The sequence below is a fragment of the Pongo pygmaeus genome, chromosome 19 (genome assembly GCF_028885625.2).
Source record: "Pongo pygmaeus isolate AG05252 chromosome 19, NHGRI_mPonPyg2-v2.0_pri, whole genome shotgun sequence".
Classification (NCBI taxonomy): domain Eukaryota; kingdom Metazoa; phylum Chordata; class Mammalia; order Primates; family Hominidae; genus Pongo; species Pongo pygmaeus.
Window position 1 is genome coordinate 46,759,738 of NC_072392.2, and position 16,579 is coordinate 46,776,316.

The 16,579-nt window shown below is 44.7% G+C and overlaps 1 protein-coding gene across 4 annotated transcripts in view; it reads right to left on the bottom strand.

Annotated features, from left to right (window-relative positions):
- Positions 1-16,579, bottom strand: part of SUZ12 (SUZ12 polycomb repressive complex 2 subunit) — a 63,281-nt gene that overhangs the window by 31,865 nt on the left and 14,837 nt on the right. For all 4 annotated transcript variants that reach the window (XM_054459915.2, XM_054459914.2, XM_063656132.1 and 1 more), the window contains one exon: positions 2,266-2,315. In XM_054459915.2, coding sequence (XP_054315890.1) covers positions 2,266-2,315 — 50 coding nt within the window. The remainder of the gene's footprint in view (positions 1-2,265; positions 2,316-16,579) is intronic.

The following is a 16,579-nucleotide window of genomic DNA, read 5'->3' on the forward strand; positions in this document are numbered from 1 at the left end:
CATGGTGGGGACGCCTGTAGTTCCAGCTACTCAGGAGGCTGAGGCAGGAGGATCACTTGGGCCCAGGAGTTGATCACACCACTGCACTCCAGCCTGGGTGACATGAGCAAGACCCTGTCTAAACAAACAAACAACCCCCAAAGAGTCATTAAAAAATGGTTATATTAGAGCACTTTGACAATTGGCCAATTGGCAAGGTTGTCTTTTTGTCTTTTTTAGACAGTGTCTCACTCTGTCACTCAGGCTGGATTACAGTGGTGTGATCTTGGCTCACTGCAGCCTCAACCTCCAAGACTCAAGCAATCCTCCCACCTCAGCCTCCTGAGTACCTGAGACTGCAGAATAGCTGGAACTACAGGCATGTGCCACTGTGCCCAGTTAATCTTTTTTTACTTCTTACAGATAGGTACTCCCTACGTTGCCCAGGCAAGCCTCAAGCAATTCTTCCATCTCAGGGTCCCAAGGTGTTGACATTATAGCTGTGAGCCACCACGCCCAGTCTAATATTTGGGATTTTTTGGAGACAGGGTCTCACTCTGTTGCCCAGCCTGGAGTAGAGTTGTGCAATCATAGCTCACTGTAACCTTGAATTCCTGAGCTTACGCCATCCTGCCATCTTGGACTTCCAAGTACCTAGAACTACAGGACATACCACCATACCTGGCTAATTTTTGTAGAGATGGGGTCTGTGTTGCCCAGGCTGGTCTTGAACTCCTGGCCTCAAGTCATCTTCCCACCTCAGCCTCCCAAAATGCTGAGATTACAGACATGAGCCACCAGGCCAGGCCTCATTTTCTTTCCTTTTTTTTTTTTTTTTTTTAAGACAGTCTCGCTGTCACCAGGCTGGAGTGCAGTGGGATGATCTTGGCTCACTGCAACCTCCAACTCCCAGGTTCAAGCGATTCCCCTGCTTCAGCCTCCCAAGTAGTTGGGACTACAGGTGTGCACCACCACACCCAGCTAGTTTTTTTGTATTTCAGTCGAGACGGGGTTTCACCATGTTAGCCAGGATGGTCTCGATCTCCTGACCTTGTGATCCACCCACCTCGGCCTCCCAAAGTGCTGGGATTACAGGCGTGAGCCACCATGCCCGGCCCACCAGGACTCATTTTCAATCTTTGTTTCTTACTAAACGATACCAAGACAACCAACCTGGCATGTTTCTAATAATGGTTTTATTCCATTGCATAATAAAAAGATATGCCATATACACAGAATTATGATGGATAAGCTGAAAAGTAATTTTCCCTTTTTTTTTTTTTTTTTGAGATGGTCTCGCTCTGTCGCCCAGGCTGGAGTGCAGTAACGTAATCTCAGCTCACTGCAACCTCCGACTCTCAGGTTCAAGCGATTCTTCTGCCTAAGTCTCCCAAGTAACTGGGACTACAGGCACCCACCACCACGCCCGGCTAATGTTTATATTTTTAGTAGAGATGGGGTTTCACCATATTGGCCAGGCTGGTCCTGAACTCCTGACCTCACGATACACCCGCCTCAGCCTCCCAAAATGTTGGGATTACAGGCGTGAGCCACTGCACCTGGCCGTATTTTTCCATTTTTAAAACATCTCTAATTCTTTCCAGCATGCTTTGAGCTTTTACTGGAGTAATACACTATATAATTTCCTTTGAATAATATCTAAAATATTAATATATCCCATTGGTAATAGTGGTTATTTCAGTTGTTTTACTGTGTTTTTTTAAAACATGATACAGTATCATTAACTCAAAATGTTTATGCATAAAAGGTTCTACTGAGGAGATTCTTTACCTATTGAAGTTCTAAGACAATTTGTTAAAATCTTCATCATTAGCCAGACGTGGTGGCTCACGCCCCCTTGGGAGGCCAAGGCGGGTGGATCACGAGGTCAGGAGTTCAAGACCAGCCTGGCCAGCATGGTAAGACCCTGTCTCTACTAAAAATACAAAAAATTAGCTAGGCATGGGGCGCGTGCCTGTAATTCCAGCTACTCAGGAGGCTGAGGCAGGAGAATCGCTTCAACCTGGGAGGCGGAGGCTGCAGTGAGCCAAGATCACAACATTGCACTCCAGCCTGGACGACAGAGCAAGACTCTGCCCCCCCGCAACCCACCAAAAACAAATTTCATCATTAGCCTTCATACCTTAAAGCTCAAAAACATCAGAATCAACATCTTTTCCATTAAACATAATTTTATAAATTTACACTCAGAAGCCCCACTTTTTTTACATTCACAAAGGTATCTTGCTATTAAAATGCCACTTTATTTACTTTTAAAGTACATACCATTTTTGTGGAAGAAACCAGTAAACGTAAGCTGCAAATGAGCTGACAAGCTAAAAAAAAAAAAAAAAAAGGAAATACTTTATCATTTTAATGCTCTGTAGTAAAATAACTTAGACTTTAAAATATAACATTGAAATCAAAGTTACTTCAACTAATTTATAAATATTTGTACTCAATTGTTATTCAGGCCCATGACTCTATGCTTTCCCTGTTAAATACGACATCTAAAAGTGTGTCTACACACCTAACAAAAAATAAACAACAAAAAACCCCTCACAACTCACAAAAAGTAAGAACAAAACCACAAAAACACCAGGGCAAGGCAGAAAAAATCAGACTACCAAGTTGGAGGCCAGGTAATTTACTGTGTTTTAGTGTTCTACCTATAAAATGACAGCAGGTATGCCTTCCCATCTTTAAAAAGGAATTTTGGAGGGTTTTTGGAATTATTTTTTTGTTTTGTTTTAATGACGCTTTAGTCAATGACTTCATCAAAAGGAAATTTTGAAAAGGGTAGCTAAATCCATGCAAAAAAATTTGAATATTTTGAAGCTATGGAAATTCAACCTTCCCAATAAATGATACAGAACCATTACTTTATACTTCAAATAACAATGAAATACACAATTACAAATCTGGTATAGATCTATAATTTACTGTTTCAATATATCATTTTCACTGTTAGTTTTAGAAGCTATGGAAAAGCAAAAGAAAGCATGAACTAGAACTAGTGCTCCTTCTATTTTCACAAACACCTATTAACAATAGAAAAAAACTATAAGGATGGGATAAAATAAACAGAAGCATCAATAAGCTTTTGAAGTACATTTAAACTGCAAAACAGAATACAGTTGTTGATCAGGAGACATTCATAACTTTCCTGAGCATGGTTTCCATAGCGTGACATGTACAGACACCAGATTATGGAGGGCTATACAGAACAGATGGTGGGGAAAGGAAAGCAGTACTGATCCCTTACATAAGGCATTTACTAATGAAATAGTTGCTGGGCACTAAGGACTAGTAAAGGGCATATATATATATATATTTTTAAATGATGGTGACAATCTAGGCATTTTTATAGTCAGATGGGAACAGTTACAGAAAGACATTGTGGCAAGAGAGTACTAAGGAGCAAGTAATGACTGGAAATAAGGACATATTATGAAGAGGTTAGCCCTGTAAATTTGACCAGGACTCCTCCTTTTCTTTTTTTTGAGATGAAGTTTCGCTCTTCTCGCCCAGGTTGGAGTGCAATGGCGCAATCTTGGCTCACTGCAACCTCCGCCTTCCGAGTTCAAGCGATTCTCCTGCCTCAGCCTCCCAAGTAGCTGGGATTATAGGTTTGAGCCACCGAGCCCGACTGGATTCCTCTTTTTCTAAGATAGAGAAATAAGAGGCAAGTAAGAAAGACATTTCCATGGAAGATGGGGGGATATCTCCATCTACTTAGTGAAGTAGGCCATGAAACTGTCTGCTAAAAAAACTACAGTGTGGGCCAGGTGCAGTGGCTCACATCTGTAATCCTGGCACTTTGGGAGGCCGAGGCAGGGGATCACCAGGTCAGGAGTTCGAGACCAGCCTGGCCAATATGGTGAAACCCCGTCTCTACTAAAAATACAAAAATTAGCTGGGTATGGTGGCACATGGCTGTAGTCTCAGCTACTCAGGAGGCTGAGGCAGGAGAATCGCTTGAATCTAGCAGGCAGAAGTTACAGTGAGCCGAGATTGCGCCATTGCGCTCCAGCCTGGGCAACAGGGGGAGACTCCGTCTCAAAAAAAAAAACCTATAGAGTTGGGATTTTGAAGGGCATTTCTAGAACAGTAGTACAGAAAGTATGCTAGGGGCCAGGTGCAGTGGCTCACAACTGTAATCCCAGCATTTGGGGAGGCCAAGGCAGGAGGATCACGAGATCAGAAGATGGAGACCATCCTGGCTAACACGGTGAAACCCAATCTCTACTAAAAATACAAATATTAGCCAGGCACGGTGGCATGTGCCTGTAGTCCCAGCTACTTGGGAGGCTGAAGCAGGAGAATCACTTGAGCCCAGGAGGCAGAGGTTGCAGTGAGCCAAGACTGCATCACTGCACTCCAGCCTGGGCAACAGATCAAGACTCCGCCTCAAAAAAACAAAAAACAAACAACAAAAAAGTATGCTATCAGTAGTGGACAAAATTATTATGGAAGAGTAGAACTATAAGGGTCCAAGCAGAGTTAGAAAGCATAGGGCCGGTGCCTATGGCCATACCACCCTGAACGTGCCAAATCTCGAAAGCTAAGCAGGGTCGGGCCTGGTTGGTACTTGGATGGGAGAAAGCAAAAATACAAAGTTAAAAACTAAGAATGGCCAGGCGCGGTGGCTCACGCCTGTAATCCCAGCACTCTGGGAGGCCAAGGCGGGTGGATCATGAGATCAGGAGTTCAAGACCAGCCTGGCCAAGATGGCGAAACCCCGTCTCTACTAAAAATACAAAAAAAAAAATGCCGGGCTCGGTGGCAGGTGCCTGTAATCCCAGCTACTCGGGAGGCTGAGGCAGGAGAATCGCTTGAACTCAAAAGGTGGAGGAATCACTTGAACTCGGAGGGCGGAGGTGGCAGTGACCAAGATCGCGCCACTGCACTCCAGCATGGGCGACAGAGTGAGACTCCGTCTCAAAAAAAAAAGAAAAAAACCTAAGAACCACCACCCCAACTTAAGTATCAGCTGGGCGTGGTGGCTCATGCCTGTAATCCTAGCACTTTGGGAGATGAGGCGGGATGGGAGATGAGGCGAGTGGATCACGAGGTCAGGAGATCAAGAACCATCCTGGCTAACACGGTGAAACCCAATCTCTACTAAAAATACAAAATTAGCCAGGTGTTGTGGCATGCGCCTGTAGTCCCAGCTACTCAGGAGGCTGAGACAGAATCACTTGAACCCAGGAGGTGGAGGCTGCAGTGAGCCAAGATTGTGCCACTGCACTCCAGCCTGGGCGACAGAGTGAGACTCTGTCTCAAACAAACAAACAAAAAATCGTATACATTAGGAGTCTTAAAAACCTATTCTGTATAAGCAATTCATATATTATAAACATTTTTACATGAATCAGATAATTTCTACATGCTATTTTACTAAAAAGACAGCATTATACTAGAAAAAGTTCCATAAATACTACCTTACATAGCAGAATTAGCTAAAACCCAAAACATAAGTGAAAGAGGAATATTCTACAATTCTCACATTAGAAGATAACCCACCAGTCACAACAAATCTATCCTACTCTGTTGCTTCAATTAAACCTACATACTAAGACCAGATTAACTTTCATAAGAATCTACTTTTTATCTATCATTCCTTTCTCCACATCTACTGAGACCCCAACTACCAAATCTTTTGTCTAACTGCTGAAATGGTTCTCATTTCTTGTTCTACGAAAGCCTTACATACGAAAATAGAATCGAATTTATAGAGTCAGAAAATCCAAGTTTGAATTCTGGTGCCACTTATTCACTGTGGTCTGTTATCTATAAAATGAGGATATTTTGTCTCACAAAGAGTGTGAGGCTTAAGATTTTGTTTTTTGCTTTCAGACAGGGTCTCATTGTGTCACCCAGACTGGTGTACAGTGGCACAATCTAGGCTCACTGCAACCTCCAACTTCCAGGCTCAAACGATCCTCCCACCTCAGCCTCCAAGAATAGCTGAGACTACAGGCATGCACCATCACGCCTGGCTAATTTTTGCATGTTTGTGGAGTCAGGGTTTTGCCATGTTGCCCAGGCTGGTCTCAAACTCCTGAGATCAAGAGATCCACCTGCCTCAGCCTCCCAAAGTGCTGGGATTACAGGTATGAGCCACTACGCCTGGCCTGTTTAAGGTTTTAATTCAATTATTTTTTTTTTCTTTTAGAGACAGGGTCTCGCTATGTTGCCCAGGCTGGTAATGAACTCTTGGCACAAGTGATCATCCCACCTCAGCCTCCCCAAGTGCTGCGATTATAGGCATGAGCCACGGTGCCCAGTCAGGCTTGCAGAAACTAATAAAGCATCCAGCAAAATACTCTCTCCCTCTTCTACAAAGACCCTAAACCCAATCAATCAAGAGCTAAATGACCACTTTATCCCTTTACAAGCACTCTTATTTACCACTTTTTAGTCACTATTTTTCCATATACATCTTTTTATTAGTGTCCCTAGCACCTAGCAGTGTCTTAGGGAAAGTGACCCAACAAATTTTTTTAATAAGATAATGTCCTCCTAGAGTAATACAAATTTAAAGGTCAGGAATGATGGCCCATTACACTGCAGTACTATTAGTATTATTTACATTATTTTTCTGAGAAGTGTGAAGGTAAGCTCCAACTCTGAAATGCCAGAAAGATCTTACATTTATTTACCCCAGAGAATATTTTAAATCAGTATTACTTAAAATGTTGTCTACAAACTGAGGTCACTAGGAAAAATGTTACCATTCTATAACAACTCAAGAAATTGAGAATACTACTAACAACACACTGAAAATTAACAAATAAACAAAATGATCTTTCACCACAGGTGATTTGAGACAGTTTTAAATGGTACATTATACCTTACATAGGATAGCCTGTATAACCAGCTTTTTTTGTTTTGTTTTGCTTCGAGACGGAGTCTCACTGTAGCCCAGGCTGGAGTGCAGTGGCGCGATCTCAGCTCACCGCAACCTCCCACCTGGGTTCAAGTGATTCTCCTGCCTCAGTCTCTGAGTAGCAGGGATTACAGGTGCCCGCCACCATGCCAGGTTAATTTTCCTATTTTTAGTAGAGATGAGGTTTCACCACGTTGGCCAGGCTGGTCTAGAACTCCTGACCTCAGGTGATCCACCCGCCTCAGCCTCCCAGTGCTGAGATTACAGGTATGAGTACTGTGCCCAGCCAACCAGCCATTATTATACTAGTGTTTCTTTGTGAGAAAGAATTTTTTTTTTTTGAGCCGGAGTCTCGCTCTGTCACCCAGGCTGGAGTTCAATGGCGTGATCTCGGCTCACTGTAACTTCTGCCTCCCAGGGTTCAAGCCATTTTCCTGCCTCAGCCTCCTGAATATAGCTATTCCTGAATATGCTCCCATGAATATGGGAATATGCTGCCATGCCCAGTTAATTTTTTGTATTTTTTAGTGGAGAGAGGTTTCGTCGTATTGCCCAGGCTGGTCTCAAACTCCTGAGCTCAGGCACTCCACCTGCCTTGGCCTCCCAATGTGCTAGGATTACAGGGGTGAGCCAGCATGCCCGGACTTTGAGAAAGAATTCTAAATTTCAATTAACCGATTTTAAAAGGCAACATTGGGGCCAGGCACGGTGACTCACACCTATAATCCCAGCACTTTGGGAAGGAGGCAGGGGGAATCACTTGAGGTCAGGAGTTGGAGACCAGCCTGGCCAACATGGTGAAACCTTGTCTCTACTAAAAATACAAAAAATTAGCCGGGCGTGGTGACACCTGCGTGTAATCCCAGTTACTCAGAAGGCTGAAGCAGAAAAATAGCTTGAACCTGGGAGGCGGACTTTGCAGTGAGCCAAGATCACACCACTGCACTCCAGCCTAGGTGACAGAGAAAGTCTCAAAAATAAATAAATAAATAATAAATAAAGGTGACATTGGGAATGTGACTTGCTATGCATGATTTCCCCTTCCTCACCTAAAAGTAAACACTCTGGCTGGGCACAGTGGCTCACGCCTGTAATCCCAGCACTTTGGGAGGCTGAGGCGGGCAGATCACAAGGTCAGGAGTTCGAGACCAGCCTGACCAACGTGGTGAAACCTCATCTCTACTAAAAACACAAAAATTAGCTGGCCGTGGTGGCAGGCACCTGTAATCCCAGCTACTCAGGAGGCTGAGGCAGGAGAATCACTTAAACCTGGGAGGCGGAGGTTGCAGTGAGCCGAGATTGCGTCACTGCACTCCAACCTGGGCAACAGAGCGAGACTCCATCTCAAAAAAAAAAAGTAAACACTCTGATATGTACCTAGAATAAAGTGTACCAATGATCCCTTCCATAGGTGGTTTGTTCCAAGGAAAAGGGCAAAGTTTTCTCTCCCTTCCCTCTCCCCTCTCTTGCAGCTACTTTGTCTACATCTTAATTGGTTAGGCTGGACCAGATGAACAGAAGGAAAAGAAACATGTAAGGTTGGTCAGGACTATTTGGTTTTAGGCCACAAAAAAAATCTAGTTTAGATGAACAGAATAAGATATAAGAAACTTAGTTCATCTATGTGATGTGCTCCCTGTATCTTCTCAGGAAGTAAGACACATGATAACAAGTCGTCAGGTAGAGAATTTGAAATTTTGAGATGCAAATTTCAGCATTCCAAGCACAAACATCTGACAGTTCTGATACAGTCTACAGAAAATGATGCTAAGCTAATTCATAAGAGACTAACACTTTGAAATCTAATTCAAGGAAGAGCCTCCCATTTTAAGAACAGCCAGATCCCACAGAGGAAGTAGTTTTTATGACAAGAGGAGACCAAGATTAGTGCCTCTAATTTATATACATGAATCTGCTAGCGGCAGGAATAAGGCTTCATTTTAAGGGCATGGCAGTATTACCTCAAAACAGGACAAGTCTGATAATCTACTTGGTTTCTATAGTTAGATGTTAGCTATTCAACTTTTGTTATATACATTTTATCCTATGATATGTAAAGCTGAGAAACTCGTGTCTACATCAAGTCCAATATTCTGAAATCCAGGATCTCAAAATATAGGGGTTAGATGCACTATGTAATGAGAAGATAAAGCTGAATGGTAGATGATGTGTGTGTGTCTATTAATTATAAATGGATCACTCTGCAGAAGTACTGTGAAGAAAACAAAGGAATTACTACAAAACCAAAAATTATACAAGGAATATTTTTACAATTTGTTCTTGAATACTCAAATTTTTAAGAATCAGATATGCTCAAGTGGCAACTGATGAGGCACCTTCAAGAGTAAGTACGCAAAAAGAAATGTACAGCCAGGTTCTGAAAAAAGAACAAAAACTCAAGACTGAAAAGATGACAATTTGAAAACAACTTCAAAGCTTATAGTCAAGGCAAAGTGTATTAAAAAAAAAGAAAGGGAAAACATCAGATCTTATTAATGGTGGGAAAGACACACAACCAACCTAAGAGGTAGTCTACAGATTTTATTTATTTATTTATTTTGAGATGGAGTCTCCCTCTGTCACCCAGGCTGGAGTGCAGTGGTGAGGTATCTGCTCACTGCAACCTCCACCTCCTGGGTTCAAGCAATTCTCCTGCCTCAGCCTCCCGAGTAGATGAAATTACAGGTGCACGCTACCATGCCCAGCTGATTATTTATTTATTTATTTATTTATTTTTGAGACAGAGTTTCACTCTGTAGCCAGGCTGGAGTGCAGTGGTGTAATCTCGGCTCACTGCAACCTCCACCTCCCAGGTTTAAGCAATTCTCCTGCCTCAGCCTCCCGAGTAGCTAGAAATACAGGCACGTGCCACCACGCCCAGCTAATTTTTGTATTTTTACTAGAGACGGGGTTTCACCATGTTGGCCAGGATAGTCTCAATCTCTTGACCTCATGATCCACCTGCCTTGACCTCCCAAAGTGTTGGGATTACAGGCGTGAGCCACCGCACCTGGCCTAATTTTTTGTATTTTTAGTAGAGATGGGGTTTCACCATGTTGGTCAGGCTGCTCTCGAACTCTTCACCTCAAGTGAACCACCTGCCTCGACCTCCCAAAGTGCTGGGATACAGGAGTGAGTCACCATGCCTGGCCAACCTAAAGATTTTAAAATGCAGCTAAATGTACAAAATAGAAAAGTAGGAAAAAATCATTAATACAATAGTTCTCTTAAAAATAATTTAATAGGTCGGATGCAGTGGCTCACGCCTGTAATCCTAACACTTTAGGAGGACAAAGTGGGCAGATCACTTGAACTCAGTAGTTCGAGGTCACACTGGGCAATATGGTGAAACCTCATCTCTACAAAAAGTACAAAAGGGGCTGGGCGCGGTAGCTCACGCTTGTAATCCCAGCACTTTGGGAGGCCGAGGTGGGCGGATCATGAGGTCAGGAGACTGAGACAACTTGGCTAACACTGTGAAACCCCATCTCTACTAAAAATACAAAAAAATTAGCCGGGCATGATGGCAGGCGCCTGTAAGTCCCAGCTACTTGGGAGGCTGAGGCAGGAGAATGGCATGAACCCGGGAGGCGGAACTTGCAGTGAGCAGAGATTGTGCCACTGCACTCCAGCCTGGGCGACAGAGCAAGACTCCATCTCAAAAAAAAAAAAAAAAAAAAGTACAAAAGGTGAGCCAGGGCCAGGTGCAGTGGCTCACACCTGTAATCCAGCACTTTGGGAGGCTGAGGCCGGTGCATAACTTGAGGTCAAGAATTCGAGACCAGCCTGGCCAACATGGTGAAATTCCATCTCTGCTAAAAATACAAAAACTGGCCGAGGGCAGTGGCTCACGGCTATAATCCCAGCACTTTGGGAGGCTGAGGCGAGCAGATCACCTGAGGACAGGAATTCGAGACCAGCCTGCTCTACCTGGTGAAACCCTGTCTCTACTAAAAATGCAAAAAAATTAGCTAGGCGTGGTGGCAGGCGCCTGTAATCCCGGCTACTCAGGAGGCTGAGGCAGGAGAATCGCTTGAACCTGGGAGGTGGAAGTTGCAGCGAGCCAACATCATGCCACTGTACTCCAGCCTGGGCAAGAAGAGAGAAACTCTGTATCAAATAAAAATAATACAGAAATTATCCGGGTATGGTGGTGCATGTCTGTAATCCCAGCTACTCAGGAAGCTGAGACAGGAGAATCACATGAACTCAGGAGGTGGAGGTTGCAGTGAGCAGAGATCACACCACTGCACTCCAGCCTGGGCAACAAAGCAAGACTCCATCTCCAAGAGAAAAAAAAAAAACAAAAAACATAGCCAGGTAGTCCCAGCTAATCAAGAGGCTGAGGAGAGAGGATCTCTTCATCCCAGGAGGTTGAGACTGCAGTGAGCCATGATCGTGCCACTGCACTCCAGCCCGGGCAATGGAGCAAGACTCTATCTCAGAAATAATAATAGTAATAAAATAAGGCCGGGCACGCTGGCACAGGCCTGTAATCCAGCACTTTGGGAGGCCGAGGTGGGTGGATCACTTGAGGTCAGGAATTCAAGACCAGATTGGCTAACACAGTGAAACCTAGTCTCTGTTAAAAATACAAACATTAGCTGGGCGTGGTGGCACACGCCTATAATCCCAGCTACCTGGGAGGCTGAGGCATGAGAATCCCCTGAACCTGGGAGGCAGAGGTTGCAGTGATCCTAGATGGCGACATTGCTGGGCCATAGAATGAGACTGTCTCAAAAAACCAAAAAACATATATACACATATATACATATATATACACATATGTATATACACACACTATATATAGAGAGAGAAAATAAAATAAATAATTTAAGAATTTAATGACTTTTTTACATACCACAATACTAGGCGAGAAGTGCAATAATAGCTGAGGTGGGTAGGGAGGGTTTTCGGTGGTATCTCGAGGTTCTGAAGTGACCAAAGAGCAGCATCCTGCTCCTGGAACTCAGATTACAATCCTAACCATCATATGTACTAATGGTCTGATGTTAGAAGAAACAGAACAATGCAGAAACAATAACTATATATATTTAAAAACTGACTGGGTGCGGTGGCTTATGCCTGTAATCCCAGCAGTTTGGGAGGTTGAGGCGGGCCGATCACGAGGTCAGATCAAGACCATCCTGGCCAACATGGTGAAACCCCATCTCTACTAAAATACAAAACATTAGCCAGGCATGGTGTCGCACGCCTGTAGTCCCAGCTACTCCAGAGGCTGAGGCAGGAAAACTGCTTGAACCCAGGAGGCGGAGGTTGCAGTGAGTCGAGACTGCTGGCGACAGAGTGAGACTCCCTCTCAAAAAAATAGTAATATTGGCTGGGCGCGGTGGCTCACGCCTGTAATCCCAACACTCTGGGAGGCCAAGGCGGACAGATAACGGGGTCAGGAGATTGAGAACATCCTGGCTAACACGGTGAAACCCCATCTCTACTAAAAAATACAAAAAATTAGCCGGGCGTGGTGGCAGGCGCCTATAGTCCTAGCTACTCAGGAGGCTGAGGCAGGAGAATGGCGTGAACCCGGGAAGGCAGAGCTTGCAGTGGGCCGAGATCGCGCCACTGCACTCCAGCCTGGGTGACAGAGCGAGACTCCGTCTCAAAAAATAATAATAATAATACACAACTTTAAAAACAACAGGCTGGGTGTAATGGTTCACACTTGTAATCTCAATGCTTTGAGAGGCTGAGACAGGAGGACTGTTTGAGGCCAGAAGTTTGAGACCATCTTGGGCAACATGACAAGACAATGGATCTCTACTATTAAAGTTTTTTTGAGATGTAGTCTCGCTCTGTCGCCCACGCTGGAGTGCAATGGCTCAATCTCGCCTCCCTGCAACTTCCATCTCCCAGGTTTAAGCGATTCTCCTGCCTCAGCCTCCTGAATAGCTAGGATTACAGGTGCACGACACTCTGCCTATCTAATTTTTGTATTTTTAGCAGAGATAGGGTTTTACCATGTTGGTCAGGCTATTCTCAATCTCCTGACCTCGTGATCCGCCCGCCTCGGCCTCCGAAAGTGCTGGGACTACAGGCATGAGTCACCATGCCCGGCTACAAAATTTTAAAAAATCATCCAGGCATGGTATATTGCGCCTGTGGTCCTAGGCTATTCGGTAGGCTGAGGCAGGAGGATCATTTGAGGCCAGGTGGTCAAGGGTAAAGTGAGTCATGATCGCACAATTGCAATCCACCCTGGGTGATGAAGTGAGACCCTGTCTCCTAAAAAAACTTTTTTTAATAAAATAAAATAAGTGGGGCATGGTAGTACGTGCCTGTAGTCCCAGCTACTCAGGAGGCTAAGGCAGGAGGGTTACTTGAGCCCAGGAGTTCATGGCTGTAGTTGAGCCATGATCACACCACTGTACTGCCACCTCAGTGACAGGGCAAATCCTCATCTCTAAAAAGTAAAATAAAAAATAAAATAAGACAATGGAGCCTGGAAGTTCGAGGATGCAGTAAGCTATGAACGTATCACTGCACTCCCGTGTGGGTGACAGAACAAGACCCCACCTCTTAGAGAAAAAAAAAAAAAGAACGAACGAACGACTTTCTTAAGACCAATATCCTTAAATTACCTTGAAGACAATGCACTGTCTGGCCCTGGCCATCTGCTCCAGCTTCTTCTCATACCACTCTCAAGGAGACTTGCTCTTTCTACATAGCTACTCTGGCATCAAATGCTGTGTACGTAATATTCCCTTTAACTAGAACCACCTATTTGTTCATCCTCCCACCCCATTTTACTTCTGTACACTTCTTTCAAATCTCAGCTTATTTCTTCAGAGATGCCTTCCCTGATCATCATTATTCCCAAATCTAACACCTCAAATGAAAGCTGGTTCTCCTGTTTTATACACTCACAGTTTTCTTATGCTTTTCTTTCCCAGCACTTATTTCATATTTATTAAATGATTATGTCTTTCTCCCCTAAACACTAAGCTCCATAAAGGCAGGGCCTTCATCCATTTTGTTCACCATTATATACCCGAGGGCTTAGTATAGTGCCTAGGACATTTGCACACTACGGAAACGAAACGCGCCCCCAAGAATATAGATGCAGGCCCTCTTATTGTAAAAATAAATGCTTAAAAAGGGGGAGGTTTAGAAAAGGAAGGTTACTAATTCAAAAGCTTAGGTTGCATCAAAAACAAAAAGTCGGCTGGGCGCGGTGGCTCACGCCTGTAATCCCAGCACTTTGGGAGGCCGAGGTGGGCAGAACACGAGGTCAGGAGTTCGAGACCAGCCTGACCAACATGGTGAAACCCCGTCTCTACCAAAAATACAAAAATTAACCGGGCGTGGTGGTGTGTGCCTGTAATCCCAACTACTCAGGAGGCTGAGGTAGGAGAATAGCTTGAACCCAGGAGGTGGAGGTTGCAGTGAGCCAAGATGGCACCACTGCACTCTTGCCTGGGCAACAAAGCAAGACTCCGTCTCAAAAATAAATAAATAGTCAAAAAAGGCACATTGATTTATCAACCTACTAAAAATAAAAATGAGCTGGGCACGGTGGCTCACACCTGTAATCCCAGCACTTTGGGAGGCTGAGGCGGGTGGATCACAAGGTCAGGAGATCGAGACCATCCCAGGCAACATCGTTAAACCCCTTCTCTACTAAAAATACAAAAATTAGCTGGGCGTGGTACCGCGTGCCTACAATCCCAGCTACTTGGGAGGCTGAGGCAGGAGAATTGCTTGAACCAAGGAGTTACAGGTTGCAGTGAGCTGAGATCGCGCCACTGCACTCCAGCCTGGCGACAGGGCGAGACTCAGTCTCAAAAAAAAAAAAAAAAAAAAAAAAAAATTGAGGCTGGGCATGGGGGGCTCATTCCTGTAATCTCAGCACTTCAGGATGTCGAGGTGGGAGGATCATTTGAGGATAGGAGTTCAAAACTGGCCTGGGCAAGATGGTGAGACCCTGACTCTACAAAAATTCAAAAAATTAGTGAGGTGCGACAGTACATGCCTGTAGTCCCAGCTACTCAGGAGGCTGAGGCAGGAGGATCCCTTTAGTCCACGAGTTCAATCCATCAGTGACCTATCATTGTGCCACTACACTCCAGCCTTGGTGACAAAGTGAGAGCTTGCCTCAAAAAATAAAAATAAGGCCAGGCATGGTGGCTCACACCTGTAATCCCAGCAATTTGGGAGGTCGAGGCAGGTGGATCACCTGAGGTCAGGAGTTTGAGAGCAGCCTGGCCAATAGGTGAAACCCTGTCTCTACTGGAAAAAACAAAAAACAAAAATTAGCCAGGTGTGGTGGCAGGTGCCTGTAATCCCAGCTACTGGGGAGGCTGAGGCTGGAGAACTGCTTGAACCTGGGAGGCGGAGGTTGCAGTGAGCCAAGATCATGCCACTATATTCCTGCCTGGGTGACAGAGCAAGACTTTGTCTCAAAAAATAAAAATATATGCTTGAAAATAACCTAATAAAAGTTCTAATTCGGGTATCCTTTGAGGGGATTTTTCTCCAGCTAACAGAAGACCAGGAATAGAAGAGGAATAAGGGCAAGAGAGAAGTGACATTTTGCTTCGTTTGGCCCTGGTCAACACTCGGAAGCAACTCAGATTTAAAAGTCTTTTCATGATGCATTTTAGTCCATGGAGATGCACTCAGCACTCAAGAGTTGTTACCAGAGAATTCCAACACTGGGGACAGGCACGGTGGCACACGCCTGTAATCCCAGCACTTTGGGAGGCCACGGAAGGCGGATCACTTGAGGTCAGGAGTTCAAGACCACCCTGACCAACATGGTAAAACCCTGTCTCTACTAAAAATACAAAAAGCAGCTGGGCGTGGTGGCAGATGCCTGTAATCCCAGCTACTCAGGAGGCTGAGGCATGAGAACTGCTTGAACCCGGGAAGAGGAGGTTGCAGTAAGCCGAGATGGCGCTACTGCACTCCAGCCTGAGCGACACAGCTACATTCCATCTCAAAAAAACAGCAACAAAAAAAAGATAATTCCAAAATTGGTAGGACCGCGTAAGAATCCCTAGAATCCTGCTAGCATATACAACTACACAAAGGCAAGAGATTTATTCTAATCAGCCATAGTGCCTAGTCAAAATCCATGAAAAATTCAAAACTGGAGTACCAGAAACAAGAGTTGGAAAGGATGTAAGGCATTATATCAGACCTTCTGTAAAGAAAATAAAGGCCAGGCGTGGGGGCTCACATCTGTAATCCCAGAACTTTGGGAAGCCAATTTGAAAGGATCACTTGAGGCCAGGAGTTTGAGACCAGCCTGGGCAACATAGCAAGATCCTGCCTCTACGAAAATTTAAAAATTAGCCAGGCATGGTGGCATGCACCTGTAGTCCTAGCTATTCAGGAGGCTAAGATAGGAGGATGGTTTGAGGCCAGGAGTTAGAGGCTGCAGTGAGCAGCCACTTGCGCTCCAGCCTGGGCAACAGAGCAAGACCCTGTCTCTTAGAAAAAGAAGGCTGGGAGCAGTGGCTCACGCCTGTAATTGCAACACTTTGAGAGGCCAAGGTGGAAGGATCACTTGAGGTCAGGAGTTTGACACCAGCCTGGCCAACATGGTGAAACCCTGTCTCTACTAAAAATACAAAAATTAGTCGCACGTGGTAGGGCATGCATATAATCCCAGCTACTAGGGAGGCTGCGGCAGGAGAATCACTTGAACCTGGGGGATGGAGGTTGCAGTGAGCCAAGATCGCACCA